General features: G+C 39.4%; 2 protein-coding genes across 4 annotated transcripts; both read right to left on the minus strand.

Annotated features, from left to right (window-relative positions):
* Positions 1-2497: 2497 nt before the first annotated feature.
* Positions 2498-5752, minus strand: LOC145481215 (uncharacterized). Its single transcript, XM_081459647.1, has 2 exons — positions 5345-5752; positions 2498-4597 (listed from the first exon to the last, which is right to left on the minus strand). The coding sequence occupies exon 2, from the start codon at positions 4196-4198 to the stop codon at positions 3329-3331; it is 870 nt and encodes a 289-aa protein (XP_081315773.1). The 5' UTR covers positions 4199-4597; positions 5345-5752; the 3' UTR covers positions 2498-3328.
* Positions 5753-12897: 7145 nt separating this feature from the next.
* On the minus strand, positions 12898-23957 carry LOC145481216 (protein mono-ADP-ribosyltransferase PARP12-like). 3 transcript variants are annotated; one of them, XM_081459649.1, is made up of 6 exons: positions 22455-23957; positions 19395-20114; positions 18424-18633; positions 17895-18051; positions 17192-17428; positions 12898-16824 (listed from the first exon to the last, which is right to left on the minus strand). In XM_081459649.1, exons 1-6 carry the CDS (start codon positions 23248-23250, stop codon positions 16410-16412), a joined length of 2535 nt encoding a protein of 844 aa, XP_081315775.1. In that variant the 5' UTR covers positions 23251-23957; the 3' UTR covers positions 12898-16409. The 3 variants fall into 3 exon arrangements, with proteins under 3 accessions (XP_081315775.1, XP_081315776.1, XP_081315774.1); XM_081459650.1 differs by having other exon boundaries at positions 18424-18624; positions 19395-20117; XM_081459648.1 differs by having other exon boundaries at positions 19395-20117.
* Positions 23958-24203: the final 246 nt, after the last annotated feature.

Genomic DNA, 24203 nt, shown 5'->3' on the forward strand with positions numbered 1-24203 from the left:
TATGGTGGACTGTACAAGCGAGTTTCTTTCGCGCAAATTCATTTTTTGCTTTTTCTTCGTGATGATAGCCCAGGTTATGCGATTTCACTTTAACAAGTCGAATTAACCGGGATAAAACCTGTCTAAATACAAACACTGAACCTTGAGTTTGAATTTGCTTCCCTAAATATTGCTATGAATGAATGAATGAATGCTTTATTTAACGTGGATATACGCTTAGCTTGAGAGCTAGTTTACAGGTATTCCACCTAATAACTAATGAGAACCTAACAACTAAACAACGCTAAAATCACAATTCATCAGGTAAACATCACAAACTATATAACAGCTATAACAGCGAAATGTTAGTCACAGCTTATCTATTTGGACAGAGTTCTTGAATCCAGAACGCGTATTTTCTCGTCGAAAATTGTTACCACCGACTTCCCGAATGAAGTTCGACGCAAGTACGCCATCTGAACCAGCCGTCGCTCCAAAGTCGCTCTAAAGTCGAACTTAATCAAGTTTGGTTCGGCACATGAGTGGAGCGGCGTTTGTACCGGGCCTACACTTAATAATAGCGCTGTACTTTGTATTTAATAATGGAAATAAAAATGTGGAAATAATAATAATAATAATAATAATAATAATAATAATAATAATAACAACAACAACAAAATAATAAGAAGAAGAAAAAAAAAAAGAAAAAATTTGCACTCAGCGAACGGGACTTGAACCCGCACAGGGTTACCCCCACAGACCTTCATTCTGCGCGTCTACCAATTTCGCCACCGCTTCATGCCTGAACACTTTTGGCAAAATATATCGTATTAACGAGTTTTTTTTTCAGCGTCCTTAGCAACTGGTTGTCAGGTGTGATCTTCCTCAAGGGATTTTGGGCGATTGTTTCGCCGGCTCCGAGGCTTAGGGGAATAAAACAAAATACATTAATTATCCATCCTTCAACCTCGATGTGATTTCTTTTGTTTTATTCCCCTAACTAAACCTCAGAGCTAACATGGTACTGGCCTATTTGTATGAATGATTACTATACTGAGTTGGAAGGGTCTATTTCACGGCAATTTATAGCTAATAGCCAAGTATGTCAGCCGCTTTTCCTAACGACAGTTTTCCTTATTTCTTCTGTTCTCTTCATTTCTTCTTCTTCCATCAAAATAATGCATAGATACAACGAAGGTCAAAGAAGATATTACACGTCGGTGCGAAGATAGATATTGATTTTATTTTCGAGTGACAAAAACAGTATTCTTACTCGCTGCACTCGTTGGTAAAAGATTTTTACCACTCGAAAATAAAATTTATATCTTCAAGCCACAGTGTAATTTTCTTTTTATTATACAGACAAATTGACTGTTTGTACAAAACAACCGTGAAAAAAAGCAAGAAATGACGTCATCAATATCTACACTTGTGAGGATAAGGAAAATACCCCGGAAGTAGTTTCGTATAAATTTTAGGAGTGGTGTATTTTTGACTGGCCTCAGAAGTCCTCAAGGGCGCTAAGGGGATAAGTAAGTAGTATTTTCCAGTGAAACACTCGTGTCTAAATAATAGTCTGCTACGATTGGCAACTGATTAGTGTGCCGCGCTATTCAGACTCAGACAACAGACGCAGTTGGTGATACCGTAAATCCTCGAATTAGCGCCCCCCCCCCCCTGGAATAAGCGCCCCCTTCGTATAAGCCCCCCTCCTATCAGCCAAAATTTAAAATAAGTACCCCCCTCCCCTCCCCCCATTTTGTGGACGAGTAATTAGACAACAAAGGATGTGTAGTTTCACTTTCGTCCAGCCCTTTTTACACAGTCATTAGTAATTGACATCCTTATAATACAGGAAACATCAGTTCTGTTTTTTCTAAGTTGTATCCTACAATTTCTTGTTTCAGTTTGTGTACACGTCAAGTTTAGAAAAAAAAAAATTACAAGTACTAACGGTGCGGCGATCTAAACTTTAGGATCAGCTTTTTATGTCGATAAACAGTTTATGTTGTTATTTACGTGCAGATGATGTATTTAAAAAATGATCATGTCAGGCCACGATTTGGGAAAAATTAAATAAGCGGCCCCCTACCCCCTCGATTAAGCGCCTCCCTCCAATAAGCACCCCCGTCTTCTCTTAAATTTGAAATAAGCACCCCGGGCGCTAATTCGAGGATTTTCGGTGTCATATTTCTGTGTGCTCTGTTTCGTGGAAGCATAAAATTTTAATGTAATAATCTTTTCATAAACTAAGGCAAAGCTACGTAAAATAGGCTCAACATAAGCTGATATGTCACACCGGATTTGCTGCATGATTTAGTGTTCTACTGTAGTGTTTTTAAAATATGAGTTAAAAAGTATAAATTTCGAGCCTCGCTATGTGACTGATTAACCGGTCCCTTAATAAATACTGAAAGTATAAAAGTTGTCTCATGGGCATCTCAAAACAAAGTCTGCAAAATCCAAAGGGTATTATAATCATCATATTTGTTTACAAAATGCCATTGAAGAGAACATGCAATGTACATCGACTTAAACAACAAGCCACTTTTAGAGCGAAAACCTACGTTTAAATATAATTATACTAATCTGCATGCTAAGTGTCCGGCTCAAAATTCAGGTGAATCTGACAAACTGATTTGTTGTTCTGCGACTGAAGAGGTGATCATCTCCTCAGGTAAACTTGTGTCGCTGGTATCCGACACTCGTAGTTCTTTCCGTATACTTGCGATGTCCTCATCGATTTCGTCAATTTCAGCCTGAAGATCCTCTAAAAAAGGATAGAACAAAATGACAGGTTTCATATAAACATTCGTGTAAGTAGGTAGAACGTGGGAAAAGCATAACTGGATGGGGTATTGGGCGGGGAAAATATCTTAACATAGGAATCTTGAGGGGAAAATCAGGCCACTTTACCACAGACACTCTTCTGGCCTCTACTGGGATCACGTGGGCTACACAAAACTTTCAGAATAAGTTCCGTGCGCGAAAGGTCCGAGGTAAGTGATTGTAATAATGTTACGTATTTTAGTTGATTCGTAACCTGTAGATAAGGACATTTTACACCAAATTTTAAGCCTTGAAAATATTACGTCACTCTGCATGAGCTATCTTTCTCTGATTTCGTTTTATTACCCAAAACAAACATAAAGCTGAATAAAGAGAGACAATTATATTGAGTTGAATAAATCAAGGCTCTTTTCTACTTGCCTAAACGACAGCAACGAACTTTAAAGTGGCCGCTAAATGTATATCCATCACATACCTACTAAACTAAGGAACAATCTCGTAGTTTATACTAGCCACAACTTTAATTATTTAAGCGGACAACAAAACCGTTGAATACTATTCACAAACCCTTACCCTGGCAGGATGTTGCTTCCTTTGCCTTCTTTGATGCGCTACCTGCAGATAACTGATCCTTGCACTGTGGTTTTCTTTTCAATGACAGTTTTTTCTTGGGAACAGTCTTCTGCTCGAAAGCGTCTGAGCATGCGACACTTTTGGGCATCTTTTCTTCACGCGCTTCTTTGGGAACATCATGATTGTTATCAGGCTTTACAAGCGTGGGGCTAACAAAGTTAGGCTTCAATAGTTTAGGCATTTTAGCCCGTGCTTTACCATTGTTACCTCCCTTTGTCGCAACGGGAGGTTTAAAAGTAGCTTTCACTAACTTTGGTAAAGATTTCTTCCGAGCTAAGCTGTCTTCATCAAGGGCTACACGGACATCTGTACTTGCGGCCGACCTTTTCAGTGCAAACCCTAACTTTTTAGGTATTCGTTGGTGTTCACACTCTCCATTTTGAGCTAACACGTCAGAACTTGAGGTTCCCGCCCCATTACTCTTGGCGGCTCTCTGGATTTTCGGTTTCTTCATTGTCGAGTCTTCTTCCACAGTATTATCTTGGGAGATGTTCTTTGACTTCCTGGACTTTTTTCCTTCTTGTTTTTGTACTGGGACGCCTAACTGGCACTCGCTCGTCGTCGAAAGTTTGGAACTGTCTCCGCTACCCTTCTTTCCTTCTGAGTTTGTTTGAACCCCCTTGGCATTTTTAACTGGCTGTTTACTATCATCAGTCACGTCCTGGTCCTTATGTGTTGCTTTTGATGACCATGACTCCATAGATATCACAGCACTTGCATTGTCTTTTTCTTGCTCCTTTTGTTTAGAATCTTCCGTGAGACTGTTTGCTAAGTCGTTTGGGACACCCTTGCTCATCTTTCGTTTCTTTCCGACACTTTGTGTTTCAGTTGTACTTTGCCTCCTTTTAACAACTTTTTTTTTCTGTGCTTTTCTTTACGGATGAATTTTCAACACTTGTTTTTCGCGGTTTAGTGTTAGTAGCTTTACAAATACTCTTCTCGTCTGTAGGAATGGCTTCCGCAAAATTAAAACTTGTCTCACGCGATTTAGTGGTAGTAGCTTTACAAATACCCTTCTCGTCTGTAGGAATGGCTCCTGCAGAATCGGTTTCAACAGTTGAGACACATGGAACTGGAGGCTCGTGTTCTTTTGTGACCACCACGGTTTCATCATCCCGTTTTTGGATTCTCTCTGTCTCATGGATAGTCTCACTAATCTCGGTACATACGCCATCATTGTTCTCAGGCAATATTTCTGCGGAAAAAGTGGAAGCAGTAAGATCATCAGTCAAGATGATATTATACACATATGCTTCTCGTGGCAATTTCCCCCCGTTTTTGTTTGGCAAGAGTATCTCCTTCTCTCTACTGACACTAGTTTGAATTCGACTGTCTCGTGTCTAATCCTCGTTTGTTATTGGCTTATCAGAAAAATCTTGGTTTGAAAGTGTTTATGATAACAGTGAATCGGGGCAGATTCTGTGGAGAAGAGGAGGTTAAAGGAAGTCTCCGCCTCACCCTCCGCGCACGCATCGCCTGCTGTTCCTCTGTGTTTAGAAGCTAGAGAAGCTGTGAACAATAAGTTTAATTAGAGCTGGATAAAATGCCGTAAATATGTTCAATGTTCCACTATTAGTTTTTCTAGCGAGAGAGAAACCAAAATATAGCCCCGAGAGCACCGGCCAGACAGCAAGACGCGCGGAAAAAAAACATTCGCCAGCTAGTGTTAGCCAGCCACTATTTCTCCGTTTTCTGTTTTACTTGTCGCTAGATGAACTAAAAGGGAGACTGATCGTAGTGTGACAACGGCGTTTAATTGCTAACTTCAATCCGGTATTATTTAGCATCATTTTTTCCCTTTTGATTACAAGGGATGTAAATGTCGGGTACAAGGAGAGTTGTTGTTGTCGTTGTTGTTGTAACCAACTTTTGTATACCAAGCCAGATAAGTTGTAATCAATCATTGGTTCTAATGAACAACGTAATAGACTTGATACTAAACCATTGTTGTTACTGCTGGTTATCACTGAGGCCTTTGAAGTGGACCCCTTTGCCTTGTCTTTTTTCTTTCCAGTTTCTCTCTGAAGACTACTTGAACCACTTTCTTTAGTCGTTTCCTTGCTTTTGGCTGGTTTGTTTGTAGGCTTCGTTTTGGAAGTTTTAGGTTTGGTTGGGGTTTTTGGTTTAACTTGCTTAATATCTTCTGTGCCGCTATAACTATTTCCACTACTGCAAATTTCCTGGCTCGACGAGTCTGTAACTGAAGATATGAACCAGCATTAGATATCAAATAGAAACACTCGCTCTCTCGTTTCTCAAATTACCACTGCTATCAATACCTCTCGGGCAAGATGATACGTAAAAAAAAACAACTGAATACTTTTAGTTAGTCAAGATAAAGGTAGGTGTCGCCCAGCATCAGTCACGATGCTGATCACGTTTAAATGAAAACACTGATATTTTTTGCATGCACGTTCGTATTTGATCAAGCTTACTTAGCTCTTAGGCGTAACGTGTTTAAATAAAGTATTTATTGATTGATCAATATTATCTGACTCCGTTTATTTTTTTCGTCAAAATTTGTTGGAAATTGACTTTAAACACCTGCAGCACAATCAGGTGTCAGTACAAATTGAAGTCCTCCCGCATGCGCATCTTGGTAGTGTTTTATAAATGCTGACGTGAATACATATCGATTTCTGGAAGCGGGTTTAGAGAACTGGGTTAAACTGAGTTAACCATTCTTCTCACCTGAATCAATGAGTTCCTCTACTTTCAAGTTAGCTAAGCGCTCCTTCTCCTTAGCCTTGTCACCAATAGTCCCTTCGTAGCGTGCTGCAAAGCCATATTCTGATAATCGAGTCTGCTGACAGAAAAGATTAAAAAGTTAGTTGTTTTGTCCGTTTGTATCTCCGGAGATCAGGAAATGACCCAATGTCCTTGAATTGAGGTGCAAAATGATGAGTACAATATATAGATTTGTAGTATTATTAGATTAGTTAGATTTATTTAATATTATTTCTCGTAAACCTAGCTCGTTAATTCAGTCTAAGACTTCCAGAGAGTTTTAATAAACTTCTTATTATTAGTAGTATGAAACGACAGCTGTAACAAAAGGAAACTTGTGGTTCGACATCGTCTTGCCATTGAAACTAGAAGAACATGGAGGTAAAAACTGTCTAAATAAGAACAGAAAGCGATCTCTTTCCTGTCCCAAGACTGAACTGCATGTGATTAAGCCCGCTTCTGACCTGAAGAGCCAATTGCGCTGCACTCCGAGCTGCCAAAGTAGCTGTTGTGAGCTGTCTCCTGTAGTTCTTTCCTCTAACGGTAATCTGAAAGGATCCAGAATAGATGAGATGCGCTGTTCGAATTTCAGTGTCTTAGAGATTGCTTAAAATTCCACACAATCAAAAATGCAAGGAAAAAAACGAGCTAGTGAAAAACGAGCATAAAATACTATCTATAATCACAATCACTCTGTTTGAGAAAGTAAAAGAACTTCGGTATATTCTGTGTTCATTACAATCAATAGCTTGTCCTACAAACGCCAGAGATCGTGTAGTAAAGTTAAGATCAGTTTGTGTGAAGTAAATGGCTAAGTATGGGTTTGATAAGAGTAAATTTCTGACTGAAACTAACCAAATCTTTTTACCCGAATTGTTTTCCGGTAAGATAACATCAGTAAACCAGTGTGTCCCAATATTTCTTTTACTTTGAATATCGCCATTACCGGTGAAAAGTGATCGTTGGCTGGAGCGGAAAGTCTAATCTGAATCAGTGAACGCATAGATTACAGATCAAGGTTTAAGTTTAAAATAGCGTATCACGTGTCAACAAACCTTTCCCATATCGTCAGGGTCATCATCACAAGAAAAGTTACGAATGCAAGCAGCGTTGACCCAAGCTCTCGATACTTGTTTATCGAAAAACACCACGTGGTACGAGATCTGAAATGCATAAACTAGCCTCATATCAAGCACTGTGCGTCATGTGAGGGAAACTCGTATTGAAACTTAGGGAAGGAAGAGTCCAGCACAGTCTAGCGACTCACAGAAAAATAAAGTATATACCTATATACGTATGACGATAACAAAGCCTGAATATCTATTCAGTGTATAATTTTATGATAGATATTACCGACTAGATCAAAAAATTATTGAGGTAAAGCAAGAGGTTATCATCTCTTGGGCAAAGCTAAAGAAATTGTTGCGCTACAGAGTCATTGTAAACAGGATGATATTAATTCAATCTGATTTACACACTTACAAACTACACGTTACTGTTGTTATGTATTATTTTACCGGAGTGACATTATCTTCACCAGTTTCACAATAATAACCATAATCTGGGTCATTCTCCATCATTGCTGGCCACCTGTTGGTAGACAACAAGTGCAACTGAATTGTCAGTGAGTCATCAGAAGTACCTCAACTGGCGGAAAGCTGACTAGCATATATGAGGAGTTACAGTAACCACAACGGCATGAATCTCTACTAATCGAATTCAGTTTGTCCGTGATACCACAACTACCCTCTGGCTAACTATGAAGTCCAGCGTTCAAGTCCAAATAGATTGAAATAAGTAAGTAAGAACTTTATTAACGTGTCAATGTATTTAGCCCATGTGGGCTAATTGGGGACACTGTATTGACTCTACCTAAAAATTTTCCCTAATAGTGTTATAAGGTTCTCTCAAAAAAAAAAAAAAAAAAATTAAAATTGAAATATTGGCAAACAATGAAAGGAAATATGTAATTTGTGATGATCTTAAATTAGCATAAATTACTATTTTGCCGGCACGGACCAGAGGGCTGGGTACGGGTTTGAGGTGCGCAGTGTATAGTGGGATTTGAGTTTGTAATCGGTGACAGTTGGCGAGGTGAGACATTCTATGGCCAGCCTTTGCCGTGTTTAGGTTAAGTTTGGTTTTCTTTTAATAATATCATCAGTTGTAATCCACTGTTGTACGTTTATTTAGTTCTCTTATTGCTATTATATCGCTGTATAAAGCCTTAGGTTTATTATTCTACAGTACTGATGTTAACTAAGGATACCCTAAAACCCCGAGGGTTGCACCACTGCCTTGGTCGGGGGTACACGTTCCCAATTTTCTCCACTTGCTGGTTTTAGGGTTTTCGTGTCCGGCTTTGGTGCACTTAGCAATTGTCTTTTTATTCATAGCTTGTATTATATGCTGAGATGGAATAAACGGGACGATGGCTTGGCTGGCCAACGCACCCAATTTAATCACTGTCTAGTGTGTCCGGATGTGTAGTGGAGGCAAAATAAAAGAGTATATGTTGTCCTAGGAAACGCCTATGGAACATTCGCTATCGTGACCCGCGTCCTCCAAAAAGCCGAAGCCGGAGTTGACCATTCCCTTTGAAATGGGCTTAAATATGTATAGCATGAAGGGCAGATCCGTCGTTCTATTCATTTAATCTTTCTTTGGCGACTTTCTTGTTTCCTCTGCCGTCGTGATTTATCATGCATATGCTACAATTTCAGTTAAAGGGGTAAGAGTTCCGGATGATTTTGTTTTCATATCAAGTCCATCATCCTAACCAACCCGTGTACCTCCGCGTCCACACCCATGAGAAAACTAAGGAGAGATTATTTACCAGTCAGAAACGGCCTAAATAGTGTAACTAGTATCGTTCCTATAGGTAACGGAAACTCACCACGGGTAGCCGACCATCTTTGCCCACACAACTGCCCCACTTGGGTAAGGTGTGTACATCACGCCTAAGTTACCTTCTTGGCTATCGAATGTCTCTTGTGAAACACTACATGTATTGTAATCATCATCTGGACAAAATGATAACAAAGCAATAATCATTATTTGGACAGAAAAAAAAAAAAAATCAGTGTACGGGTAACGACGAATCACACGAATAGACCCTCACTCTGTGCGTTTGACCCATTATTGGAATAGATGTTATGTGTATCCGCTGGTGTCAGGCTGTAGCTGGTCATATATTTTTTTTTCGTTTTTGCTGTTTATAGTGATCATTAACATCCTAAATAACTAGGAAGAGAATTTAACCATACATTAGACATTGCCTCACTCAGTCATAATAGACCAATTTCGTTACATTAAAATTCAACCTAAAGACTTTGCGGGGTTTATTCCCCCGAGCCTCGTGCTGAGGTCTGTTATGATAGGATGAATTTTAATACATCGAAATTGGTCTATTGTTTCATGGGCATTGCCTCAGTCATATTTTCTTTCTGGCTGCGGCCCAGGGTGTATCCGGCTATTGACGTTCTTTTTTTATTCTACTGGAGATTTACAGTGAGAACAGTGCCTTACTTTTGTTCATTGAACAGACCCATCTTTCAGGTAACTCCTGTGGATCGACGTCATTTCGAAGGAATCTCCATTTTCCACAACTGGGGATACTACACTGGGCCCACGTTCCTTGTTTTTCTGTGTCTTGAGCCAGACCAAACTTCTTAGAATTCTGCAATACCACCCATAAAAAATCACTCTGAGAAAGCGCAATGCGCTATTTGGCAAAGGTAGATAATTAAAGAAAATAATAATAATAATAAAAAAAAAACCTGTGCGCTCAAACCTTTCTCGTTGTATCTTGTACATTGTCGGCGTCATTTCCCTTCCTGATCTTTTTAGGCTTTGCAAGCTTTCTCTTTCTCTTTGAGTTGTTCAACGTGGTTTGATTGTTCGAATTTGATTGTTGGGAATCATTTTGACTCTGAAATGGTTTAAAAGTTGACTGTGTTAAAAATTGTCCAAAACAGCAAACATCTGTCGAGGTCATCATCCAGGAAAGCAATGTTCCCTTTAACAAAGTCAGATCAAACAGCACTTCAAACTTTAGCTTTGTTCTTTTTTGACGTTTTTGTTTTTCATTTTGAGCATATTTGTGTTTGTTCGTTATGTTTTATTAAAATCATTTTGTTACATAAAAACCAACACCTAACAAAAAAAAAATGCACACACTGAAGAACTGGACGCCGTTACCTGCTGACTTGTGCCAGGATTGTTATGACTGTCTTGTGAAAAGTGATTGTCGTCAAAACTGGTTGGAACGCACTGAACATTTTCCTCACTGTCGCTTTGACTCTCACATACTGACAAACAATATCCTATACGAAGAAAAATGAATTTGCATCAATTTCACAAAGGACAGGTCAGTGGAAAAAACTGGAAACTGTGAGAAATGCGGAATATCATAGCGGAAAATTCTGGCCTCGGGACTCTGTTACGAAAAAATCATGCTTATACGGTATTGGTTTTAACAGTCAAAATAATAAAAACCCAATTTCGCATGATCAGTACAAACTGTTGCGGTATTAGGACATAATTGGGTATGAAAGCTGTTATTTCGCTGATCTTGTAGGTGCCCATAATATTTATTTATTTTTTTATTATTATTCATGACTACTTAGAGTAAAACATCATTGTAAGGTATTTCCCTGTTGAATGCATGAAATGGAAAAATATGCAAGTTAAGATTGTAACACTAACCTTTGGTTAAATGTTAGAATCTGGCTTGCCCATAACATCATGGGAATAATAAAATATAATAGATAAAATATGAACGAATAATGAAATAGAGAGAAATTGCCTTTTGCTCTGTCATCATGTTCTGTGTCACTTTCTTGCATTTTCAGCGAATCTGATAGCTCAGGATAGAGGTCTGGCACCAGTTCACTATATTCGATCTCCCACACTGCTTCTGGTACAGAACTTTCTGGCACAGGGCTAACCAAGGACTTTGAGCAGGAAAGCTCTGACGAATTGCTCTCCTGTAGAAAAGGGAAAATTTATGTCACATCTATCATATAAAGGCAAATGTCCATGTCAGGTAAAAAAGGTACAGTCTGCAAACGAACCAAAGGGCCTAATCAGGCTGGCGCTTATCTCCGGCTTCTGTGTAGCATGAAGCGACTGGGAGTATTTCTACTCCCCCCTTTATGGGATGCTAGCCCATCGCAGGTTTACCCCCAGCATTAAATTCGGCGGTACCCATTTATACACGTGGGTTGAGAGAGAGTAACGTGTCTTGCACAAGAACAAAACACAATTTTCCCGGCCAGGGCTCGAACTCGGACCGCTTTTGGAGGTGCCAGGTTCAAATCCTCATCCCTGCCACTAGATGGACTTGCCTTCGTTGTCCCGAATTTTGTTCTTCAACGTCTTGTAAATTGCCAACTGGTAAGCCTCCAGCCAGTTGCGATTTTTACCAAGTTTTCAGATCTATTTACAATATTCGCTTCATTCATAGTGTCCTCAATTAGCTAAGCAGTTCTAAATACCTTGCCACTCAATAATTGATTTACTTATTATTATTATTATTATTATTATTCATTTACTCGTTGCTTTAATCCCAGTTTATATAACTGTTGTTATACTTCTATATCATACCTTAGGTAATGTTTTCAACTTTTTCTTTGTTGTCAAGGTTTTCAGTTCTTTTTTAGCTTCCTTGTTTTTACGTTTTCCTGTGAGAAAGTAACATTTTGATTTTGAGGACAAATTTAGCTTACATGTTTTTGTACCTATTGAAAGTAACACAAACAGACTTCACATCCCTTCTACAGTCAAATCCATTGGTATTAAGCTTAAACTTATTTATTGCCAACCATAATTATTCAACCATCTCATATAAAAATAGCCAAAGCTCTCCCAAGATGAGCTTCAAAAACTGCCAATGAGGTTGAAACCTCGCTTAAAGACATTTCAGAGAGTCGATAGCGAGAAATTCGAGAAGCCTCGAAACTGCTGAGATACGCTTCAGGGAGGAATAATCTTATTTCAAGTAAGGCGAACCGAGGCACTTGAGTCGGTAAAAGTGTGGAATTTATTTGAGTTAATTTATTTCAAGTTTCCGTAAGAGGCTATCGAAATAACTCAGTAAAGCATCTTTTTCTGATGTTGTCTCAGTAGCAATTTTTGTCTGTCTACGACCGCGCTTGAAATGAAAAAACCGGCACTTGAGACATCTTCAAATGACCTACATATAAGCTTACCTAGAAACCTTTTTGCTTTTATAGGTTTACATCATAGAAATCATAAAAATATTTGCTCTACTTCAGCGTTATTTACCTAAGATGTTATATGATCATATAGGTGAGTCCTTACCTTTTGAAATCTTCCTAAATGCTGTCAGTTCACTAACGGACGGAGAAGTGGTCGCCATTTCGCATTTCTTCATCGAATTTTCCCGCCAATTTCGTTTGGCAGCCGCGGCAATAAAGAATCACGTGATACTCTTCAAAGGCAAAACTTATTTTAAAAAGTTCTTCGATTCGAGTTGTTTTTAACTCTGAATAGTTTAAAGACGCAAAGTTCTGTCTATTTCTCGTACAAGGCTTGGCGTCCATTGTGACGGCATAAGCAAAAAGCTTTCGTCATAATTAAATAATAATTGACAAGAACGAGCGCGCGCATCCAGCCAAAATAATGTAAGTGAAAAGGTTGTAAAAGTGGTTAGTCAGAGGGGAAAGCAAATGAAGAACCTTTTTTGCCCAAAATCGAGAAGGGGTAGAGTGAAGGGACAAAATATTAATCTGGGACGGTCTCGAGTGCTTATTATTTTCTGGGTAATACAGTATAAATAGGAATTGTTTGACATTCTCAAGTCGTAAAAGTTTAGGACAGAAAAAAAAATCTTGAATGGCGCATGGCGTTATAAGAATTCGGGTTGAAAACTGTTCATCAGGCATAAATTTCCGCTTCTTTTGATTTAGCGTAAATTGAACTGGAGAGTCCTCAAGCGTCCTCATTGGCCCGATGAGGATGAGTGAGTGAACTCGATACATAGTACAACGTCTACCATTTATAACACGAATTAATTTTATTGACTTTATTGTCATCTACACGGCTATAAATGAGTATTTCGTTGTGTTTTAACACCAAAAATACAATTAAAAACTAGCGATACAAACCAACGTTTCTGTGTCTTCATGACGCCATTGTCAAGTTATTGGAAAATAGGAAATACATAAGGGGCGTAGCCAGGATTTTTCAAAGGGGGCTCACACTGTCAAAGTGAGGGTATTCACCAGATTATGATGTCGTTTTCACCACCTGTTGTAGGTTGTTTGCTCAAAAAAGGCTAACAAAAGGGGGGGTCACGGGCACCCCAGGACCCCCCTAGCTACGTCCCTGTACATACACCTTTAATAACTCGCAGAATTTGCATTCCTTATTTTTCATTACCTCAGTCTACAATGGCGTCATGAAGATACCCAAACGTTGTGTTTTATCGTTAGCTTTTGCTTGTTTATGCATGCTAAATAGAGATATAAAACAGACATCTTCATCAAAACTTAAAAAACCCTAAATCTATCTACGAGCGTAAAAACAAAACCCGTTTTACTAATAGGACGAAATGCCATGGATAAAAGCAATAAATGTTCACACCTTCTACAGTATATCTACAACCATGGACAAATTGTGTTGGAAAATGAGCAAAAACATGAAACCATAACCGTAATACCTTAAGAATAAGTGTCAGCACCCTCATTTCCCCTTTCAATGTTGGAAAATGGTAAAATACAAAAATTGTGTTAGATGAAAGTGTTATGTCATCATTGCACGTACAGGAGTGGGGAAGGGGTGGGGGGGGGGGGTGCAAAATGCGTATAGAATGACGTTTTCTAATTATTATGACCAAGGCTGTAGATACCACTCGTAAAACTGACAGAAGTTGCCCCCAATACCGGGATGATTCCATTGTGTAACTGAACAGGCTCTTGGGCTTTCTGCTTTGAACAATAAGCCAGTCCAAAAAATATATAAACGAAAATGCGAATATAACTTCAAAAAGTCTGAAAGAGGTAAAAAATAAGTCATTGCCTTTAGACCGAATCTTTTCAATATTGGCTTTTGGGATGGACCAGATTTCGAAAATTTCATACCAATCCTCTAGAGTCGCTACAAGTGAGACAGGTTTTACTTTCTGGTTCTATTCTGTGTTGTCTAATCAGACTTAAACTATATCATGATACCCAGTATTTGCTACAGGAGGTACGTCTTAAATGCCATAATGGCTCAGCTTTAATACTATCTAATTTTCCTTACTTGAATAACTATATACCTCCACTACCCTTTTGACGTTTTTCTTCGAGTTCCTACAAGCTCTACGTAATGTTACTCAGTGGGATTTCTTTTTTTCTTTTTAATTAAGCTTTTTTTTTCTTTGTCGCATTTGTTTTTTGTTTGTTTGTTTATTTGTTTTCTTTTTTGAAAGGGGCATTTAACTCAGGCTTCGGTAGAAGCACTCCCTGTTACAGGATACTATAGCCACAATCATTAATTAAATCACCAAGGGGCCTGTTTCTCGAAAGTCCCGGTAACTTAACGGATCCGTAGCCAAATTTTAAGATATAAATCTCAGGAATAGTACTGCGGGTTTTAGCTCAAAAGCCGGTCAATTCTGTTTCGTTTCCTGACATTTTAGTGTGAATGTCAAAACTATTAATACCTAGATCTTGGATGTAAAAACGGCAAACAAAAACCAGCTTTTCGGGATCACTAGCTACCGGGACTTTCGAGAAAGGGGCCCCAGATGCTAGTCCATCACATATCACTATCTCTAACATTTTGTTAGTTATCCCAACCATACCCCAGTACCCACTGGCTCTCTTGGGTGGAGACAGGTACTGTGAGAGTTAAGTGCCTTACCCAGGAACACAACACAATGACCCGACCGGGCTCAAACCAAGATCTTTGGATCCAGAGTTTAAAGTACTGATCACTAAGCCATTGCGCCTCTCACTCGAAATGATTTCTGTGTAACTAACACTTTTTGAAAGCGTTCATACAACATGAAATCTGAAGTCTACTGTACTCATGCTGCTGCCTACTAATAAGTGTCTTAGGGCCTCAACACCGAGACTTTCCGCAAAAATTGCTATCGTTCAGTTGGAAGTCCTAAGACTGATCATAAAATGTTATCCGGCGACTGTATTGAACCAATCAACTATTGTGTGCAGCAAGTGTTTGACGACAAGTTTCCAAAACTTGAAAATTTAGTTATCGACAATAAAACTCAGTACTAGCGCGCTTGCATGATGCACACAACTTTCAAGCCAGTAAAGTGCATCGAACAAGAAACGTAAATTTGGTTCAACAACAGGTGATGTATGACTCCGTCCAATCAAAACATTCACCCACGACTGATTACAGCCCACCGGTTTCCTTTCCATTCACACAGACAGCTGGAGTGAATGGTAGTTACCTTTTTGCTTTCACCTCTTACCTAAAATTTCTAGTTCATAAATGCAGCAAGCTGACAACTGAGACCTTTCTTTTACTGCTTTTGGTTTTAGATTTGTTTCTTTTTTGTTTTTGTTTTTGTTTTTTGCTTTATTCATAACTTTTAATTTTGTTTACGTTTACGGGGTAATGTTCAACTGAACCCTAAGACATCACAAACACAAATATGTACGATTAGGGATAATAGCAAAAATTAATTCTTGTTTTTCGACAACTTCGACATTTGAAATCTTTATAGTATCAATAAATTTAGAAAACGGTCAAACAATTTGCGCTTATCTATCAAGTGATCTATCCCTAGCTATATAGCTATCAACTAGGCTAGCAGGCTAGCAACGTTTGTCCATCGAATGTCGCGAATTCTTTTCAAGTACTGTCGCACGTTTTTCTTAAATTTTGCTTCATTTATCGGTGTTAAACTTGCAATACAATACCAGAGTGTCAGTACACGACATGAATATATTTTTTTCTCTAAGCAAAATGCACCTATTATATAACCCGCAATTCAATGCGCCTTTTCCCTGTGTTGGAATGAAGTTACGTAAAGATTGGCCTTTATTAAGGATTGTCACAAACCTAAATCAAGAGTTGTTCTCTCAGGTATATTATCTAAAGTTATCATAATTGGCAAATTTCTACCTAAAACTAAGAAAACCTAGACTATGTGAAAGTTCTTAGAAACATATGAAAATAACTTCAAATATTGCAAAACACGTAACGTAACAGTGGTGCGTTACAGTACTTTACGATATGATACGTTACGTTACGCTATTGTACGGTACGGTACGGTACCGTATGACAGCAAAAGGTCCAGATCACAGGTATGTGATCAAGAACTCAGGATAAGACTGCCCGTTTTCAAAGATGACAAACAATGCTGGATTAGCTGTGTTATCGCAGCACGAATCGTGCAACACATTTGGCTTCGACGGATCCTTAGGTGGAGGTCGAGTCAGGGTACTGTCACCTCTAGCGTAAGAACCCACCACTACTCTAGCCAAGAACATTTGCTTACAACCTCGAGAAACGCCGTGATTTGAATAACGGTGTGAATAGTTGGCTTTACAAGCAAAATAACTTCCCTTTCCATAAGATGTGGCATGTTTTCCACACATTCGCCAGTCAAACCCTTGCTGGCAGATGGCCTTGGCAGTTTCGGGGTTTGTGCCATGGAAAAGTTGCCGCTCCTCAGGTTCTTTGCCAGATTTCTTAGCCATGCGGATTTTTCTTCTGCAAATTGCAAACGAAGAAAAAAGGACAGAGAAAGCACTTTATCACACTAACTATTAATACTGTATGTTAATGCAATAATGTTGCGTTAAGTTCCGGATCGATTCCGAAAGTAACGGTTTCATTGTTGTATGTGAATCTCCTCGAAAATAGCGGCGAGCCCTGCGAAAGTAGTTGCTCTGTGGAAGTAGTGGCAGGAGAAGGCTGCTAAGTCCCTTTCGAAAAGTTTCCTCGGAAGAAATACTTAACCGCCTTATGCACCTCTCTGTAAACAACTGAAAGAACATGTCCTGAAATATGAATATTTTTTTTCTGAACATAAGCTAATATGAAAGCCTGCAAACTGACCGGCCCTTGACCGACTTACTGTACGTATGGAATCCACAAATCCGGGTTCTGCACTCGCTCGATCCTGATGATTTCGTGACTTCCATCCATGGTCTCTTGAAATGTTTTCTCAGTCTTCTTGTATTCATCAGAAATGGTTTGCAAAACCACACAGGAGTAGTCTTTGCCTTCAGGAATGGGCGTCCAATGGGTTGGTACACTTTCTGATTCAGTGGAAGCTGAGCTTGTTGGAACGGCCATGACGGCTGCTCTCCGTCTGATTGAAAAACAAGAGATCATGATTATCATATTCTTTTGAGAAATAAACCATTTCTTATTTTGTCTGCTTATTTGTTTTCTTTTTTTGCAACCTACGCAACACTGCCGCCCTCCCTGGGAGAGTTTTAGTACCTGTTAGGGAGTTCAGGCTCAAAAGGTCCAATTCGAGAGCTTTTGCAGTACCTTTTAGGGTATTGTGCGGAAAAAAAATATGACAGGAGATATTTGATAATCAACTGTACGAGTAAAAGGTATTCGAAACAATCGTCTTTAATGCTATTAAAAATTATGCAAGTGTCAGTTAATGCGTTGTTTTAGAATTGGTACCTCTTAGGGGTGAAAAAAATTCAAGCCACGCCCACGAAAGAGGATCTTGGTATCTCTTAGGGGTTCTTTTCAAAATTTCCGTCGAGCACCCCTGTATATTTTAGATGGGACTTCCCTCGGGCACTGAATTTAATTACCTTTGAACAATGTCTTTCATGTTCTCTTTGGAAACAAACTCTGCAGGTCTTCTTCTAACGGGTCTTTTGGTTTTATGCACATTGTTCTGTTGACGCCATTCTTTAAAGTGCAAAGTGTAGTGGTGATGGCCTGCACTAAATGCATGAGTGTCCTTTCCTGCAAATGAATTGCAGCGATGATATGTTGGATGACTGACACATTCAAGAAAGAACAAACTCATCTGGCACTCCCTTCCATATACTATCGTTAAGGTCATGTCTTTACTCCTTAGTACGTAACTTATGGTGCCCTCGCTTAATTCTTACTTAACACATAGTCCATTCTGATTCTTACCTACCACATTCTTTTGTGTTTTACCTAGTAACCACAGTCCTTTTTGTTTTTGTTTCCTATTTATCAAATGGTGCCTGATACTTCTTTCTTGTAACTGATAGTCCCAGCTCTCATTTCTACCACACAGTCCCTTTTGCTTCCTAGCTGCTTTCACTGATCTTATCCACCACTTTCTTACCAGTACAGTTGTCGTACCTGCTACATAGTCTGTTTCAAAACACCGACTGCTTGTAGTGTTGACAGCATGTCCATCACCAGGAGTGTCATATGACTGCCACTTGCCAGTCTCATCTTGCCAATACCACTGCCATCTTGTGCTAAAAACATGGCCAGCTGCAGCAATTACTGATGATATGGTGGACAGTCTTCGAACCCTTGGAAACTTAGCATTTGAAGCTGATATAGCTAGAACAAAGATGAACTGGTTAGACATCGCCTCTGAGTGGAAACTACTGTCTACAGTTTGGGAGAGCTTCTTTAAGGGGACACTGAGTTTTTATCCTGGTGGACATAACATGAACATTATATTATTGTGCAGTTCCAGGAAATATCTGTATCCACCCAAAGAAGCTCACTGGAAATTTTAATGGGGAAGGGTTTTTTCTTTCTGGAACGACACATTACTAACTTTAGACAGGATAATAATGTCTCCCAAGACCTCCAATACAATTTTATTCAAGGAACGACAGGTAGAGTTTGTGGACACCCTCCTATAGAGAGGCAGTGGCCTACAGGTTAGCTTTACTCCAAGTTAAGTGGCTCAGGTTTGAGTGATGGCCCTAGGAAAGACATGTCACTCTCACAGTGCTTCTTCTCTCCACCTGGGAGTAAAAATGGGTATTGGCAAATTTACTGTTAGGGTTGGGGTAACCCTGCAACGGACTTTCATATCATACAAGGGGAGTAGATCTTCTTCTAGTCGCTTAACTTTCCCTCCCATCATGATCAGGAGGTTTTATATGGTCCTTAATAAGTATTTCCTTGGGAGGTCAATCATGATACATTTGTGCTAAGGAGGGACTTGCTTAATATGTATTCAGCTGGTCTTAAAACCACATGGATACTGGAAATAGGGCCAAGATATATAGCAGTCTCTATAATGCAACCCACTCACCCACCCTGAGTCCCCTCTTTGCTCTCAAATTTACCACGTAGCAGATACATACCAACAAGCGTTCCAGAGCCGAGTGGAACAGCAGTCATGTCTTGAAAACGGACATGGCAAAGAGAACCCTTAATTGTCACAGTTTCCGAAATGTCATTTCTGACATCACAGTAAGCACGCTCCAGTGTCATGTTCAGGTCAATTGAAAAGCTCTCCCATTTGTCATCACCCTGTACAGCAAATTCCCACAAATAAGGTAGTTCTGTGTGACGGTGGATGCAGCTGTTACCATAGTTACATTTGCCACGTAAGTGAAATCCACAAATTTCAGTATCCTTGCCAGTGTTATTATTTGCTTGAATGGAAGGAACACCAATAGCATTTGCTGATGAAGACATTAACTGTTCTGGCCTGTCACCATCAGAACTTGTGCACACAGTTCGCTTCCTTTCTCTTGTTTGGAGACGTTCCAGGACTTTAAGTTCACTAATGTTGCCCATATCATGTTCTTTTAAAATTCTTCTATTGTGTGAATAGGAGAAATCGTGTTCTCTCTTACACTTTTCACCAAATTTGCAATCACCATTAATGAAATGCTCACACACGTGTAGGTAGTGGCACTGTTCGCCTTTTTTGCAGGTTGCTTTGCTGTAGAATTTACAGATCTCTGGTAGAGAGTGAGTGGAAACTGATCTCTGCGATGGTGGTGGCATCGGAAAGTTACCACCAGTATTGCTCACTGGGCTCTGTACCAGACTTCTTCGCACAGGGGTAGCATCTCCTGCTAATCAAAAAACGAAGAGAAAGCATAGAAAGAGGTCAACAAAATGTAGAACAAATAGTTAATTAATGTTTAATTATCAATAAAATGATGTGCAAAATGAAGAGTCCCAGAAAATAATGAGGGGTGACAAATGGAAAAAAACCCTGGTGGGGGGAGGGGGGTGGGGGCTTCCATGTGTTTGGGGATGCTCACTGGAAAATTTGAATTACACCCCTTACACAGACCAATCTGGGTGTGGGTGTGGCTTTAAAAAGCTTTATTGACCGCTAAACTATACTACTGCTTTGAAATGGACAGAGAGCCAGAGTTGATGGTGTAAACCAGAACAGTTGACCTGCACCACGTTAAAACTTCTTTTATCATTTGTTCGTTACGGAACTGCGCCCATTGAAACACGTCGGCTGAAAAAAGTGGGGTACCCGAGATGCTTTGCTCACCCATAAAGCTTTGCCGCTGTTTTCAGTTCCCTTTGACTTCAAAACCAGAACTCCCAAAGGGAGTTAAATAATTCTCCCTCTCAGTCCATTCGAGACAATAGGAGCAATTAGTATTGTGAAAAAGTGTAAAAATGTTCTTTTCAATCATTGCTAGCTATGAACTAAGGAAACAAAGCAGGCTTATGCAAAACTATGCGAAAAATATTTCACTACAAAAGACACGACAATCGACTGCCGCGTGGAAATAAACACAAGCTGCGTGGAAATATACACGGTACTGAGAGAAGTTTAAAAAGCTGTTTTGATTTTGATGTTCAAGTAAAGAGTGAAGCGAGAGGGATGGATTTTTTCTGCAGTGGCCATCACTTAGAAAATCCCGCTGAGAAGGAAACCAGTGGTCACTTTGGTTTGCTGACACCATTTTGTCAAGTAGCTTTAAGTGCTGCATTTGCCAGTTTTTATCACGCTGTTTGGTAAATAACTGGATCTCACAAAAGGAGTTAGGCGAAAAGGATGAGTAAATTGTAAGTTTTTTTCTGTTATTTTGTATAGACTATTTTTGAAGAAAGAAATTAGGTCCACATTTGTTTGTGCTTTCTGTTGTTTGTTAATTTGGTGATATCGTACGTGCATTTGAACCGATGGATATGTTCGCCAAAAGCTCTAGACAAATTGAAAAGTTTATTTGTTTGCTCCAATTGACAATTATTATGGACTTGTTTACGCAAAGCTCTTGCGTTTGTTGAATTTAAATGATGACACCTAAGATGTATTTCTCAACAATAGTAGTTAAATCAAGATGGCCTTCCTAATTAGCACCTACTGTTATACGATGAATAGATTGAGGCTTCGCCAGCAAATTTTAGGAACAATGGTTTTGACATTGACATACACTTGGGATTTTAATGATTGACATCTGTCAGCATCTCTGCATCTAGTTGCACATGCCCTGTTAACTTTTTTGGAAGCTAATTTACATGTTCAATTGACGTGTTCCGTAATTCCGTAATGTCTTGTTAAGGTAATCTGCATGGTCTCTTTTATTCTTGGGAGAAGAAAATTCACAAATGGAATAAAAAGGCAGCATCATCATTGATAAAATATTTAGTCATTGATTAGTCAGTTAGGCCCACTCCATATGTCGCATTTCTGCCCTGTTGAATTCGATTCAACCAATTAAATTGGACAGAAATTTGATGTCTGAATCGGCTGCCGCATTTCTGCTGCATGTTCGAGTGGGCTTTGCACATTATCCGACAGAGATGCGACAGTCATTCAAACGTTGAATTTCTGCTGTGTTGAATCTAATTCCACATTATGTTAATGTATTGAGCATGCGTAAATTTGGTCCCACCAAAGAGAATGAAGAAACTTGGCCACTCTCGTCCCAACGCAACCTGAATATATTGCAAAACAAACTGCTGTATTGTCAGCCTTCTCCTTCTCGATCCATTGGCGGATAATTTTTCGCAAAATTTAAGTCCTTCGTACCTCAGTATCTCAGTCTGCCATATTGAATACTCTGCGTCTGAAACATTTTCCGCTGACTGACATACCCGACAGCATTAATTCTGAAAAAAAGTTCGAAACAAGTGTGACGTATGAAGTGACAGTCGCATTTCTGCCGCACTTAACTGAATTGAATTCAACACGGCAGAAATGCGACGTATGAACCGGGCCTTAACTAATTAACTTAATTAAAATTGTGATTTGGGAGGAAAGGGTACAAGATGAAAGAGAGAAGAGTACCAAAGCAAACAATGTTTGCCAACCCCCCCCCCCCCTCCCCCAATGATAGTCAAAGGGTTGATCAAAAACTGGGTTATTTTCGATAGAAAATGAAACATCAAATGAATCAACATGAATAAAACATGACATTGAAATTATCATCGATTCTCACCATCAGAACTGGCACTCAAAGTCCTCTTTCTTTCTCTCCCCTTCAGGCGCTGAAGCACTCTACGGACACCAATGCCATCCATATCATATTGTTTTAGAACTGTTCTATTATGCTCATCAGAAAAATCATGATCCCTCTTACATTTCGCGCCGAATTTACAATCACCATCAACAAAGTGCTCGCAGACATGCAGGTACGGGCAAAGCTGGCCGTTCTTGCACACCCCTTTATTGTAGAATTTGCAGATATCTGGTACAGACCGATTTGCTGCAGCTCGCTGGATTTCGCCTTCGTCCACGATTATTTTCAGAATTTTCTGCAGAAGGGAGGAACTAAGAAAATCAAGACGGAAGTGCCTCACCACATGGATCGTGTGCTCGTCGCGATAATCGTGCGATCTTTTACATTTATCACCAAATTTACAGCTTTCTTTGACAAAGAAAGGGCATAAATGTAACTGATCACATCGTCTATCAGTACATCCACCGGTTTCTCCAGCTTGAGGACAAAACTGTAGAGGTACATCCAACTTCACCATTACTTTCGATTTCCTTTGTCTGGTCTGGCTGACCATGAATAGTTGCGGAAACCTTTTCACGAACTCTAACGCGCCAAAATCTGAAACAACTTTACGGCTGCGTAGGGAAAGAAGTAATACTGCACGGCCCAGCTCCAGCTCCCCTCCACTTTCTAAGAGAAGCTTCACAAATTCTTCCAGTGCTGTTTTTGGTGTGCCCGCCTCCATTTCAGTTCTAAGGCTCAGCTTTGCTTTATGGGTTGTTTCAGAATTTAACATAATAGAAGCTAATAGAAAATACTTCCGGGATTTGAGCCAGCAAACGTCCCGTCCCGTCACGGGGTTGGGGAGCCATGAAAGACATGAAAACGCGTCATGTAACCATCACGTTATGTCACACCATTTTAGAGGCGTCGATAAAACGAGGATCGGACCGGATCACGGATCGGATCACGGACCAGATAACGGATCGGATCACGGATCGGATCAAAGAAAAAAACTTCAAAATTCAAAATTCAAAATTTTGTTGAGCAAATTACACGAGAGTGACTACTGTGAGCATAACGTTTTATTTAATTGTTATTCAGTTTGATATTCCTTTATTCTTTTATAATATCAAGCCAACTGGGAGCTGGTCACAGATGAATTTTTTTCAGGCTGTTGGGTTTTGATTGCGATGATCAATCATGTCTTCATCTCTTTTTCCGCAGTTCAACTATATGATATTTCGTATATTCACTTGCACTCTTCACCATCTACGGGTATATTACGAACTCACAATGTGACCAGCTCCCAGTTGGCTTGATGGCTCAGTTGATAGAGCGCTGCACCGGAATCGCAGAGGTCATGGGTTTGAGTCTCGTTCGGGCCTGAATTTTTTTTTCAGGCTTTAATTTCACAACTGCTCAAGTTGTGTGTATGATTGCGATAATCAATCATGTCTTCATATCTTTCTCCACAGTTCAGATAAATGATATTTCGTATATTTACTTGCATCAAAGGTAAACTGTCATAAAACGAGTCAGCATGGTAATAATACGACGAACGTATGAATCGAAGCACAAAAACTAAAAACCAAAAAAAATATTAAACACGTGATGATTTCAAACAATTTCCGTTTTTGAGACAAGTCTATACTTTCACAAGATGTGAGTTTGGAATACGACATTTCGCACTGGAATAAAATGAAACAAACCATTTGTATTTCAAGGAAATATAGCTGTTTTACAAAA

This window comes from Orbicella franksi, chromosome 3 (genome assembly GCF_964199315.1).
Source record: "Orbicella franksi chromosome 3, jaOrbFran1.1, whole genome shotgun sequence".
In the NCBI taxonomy this organism is placed as follows: Eukaryota; Metazoa; Cnidaria; class Anthozoa; order Scleractinia; family Merulinidae; genus Orbicella; species Orbicella franksi.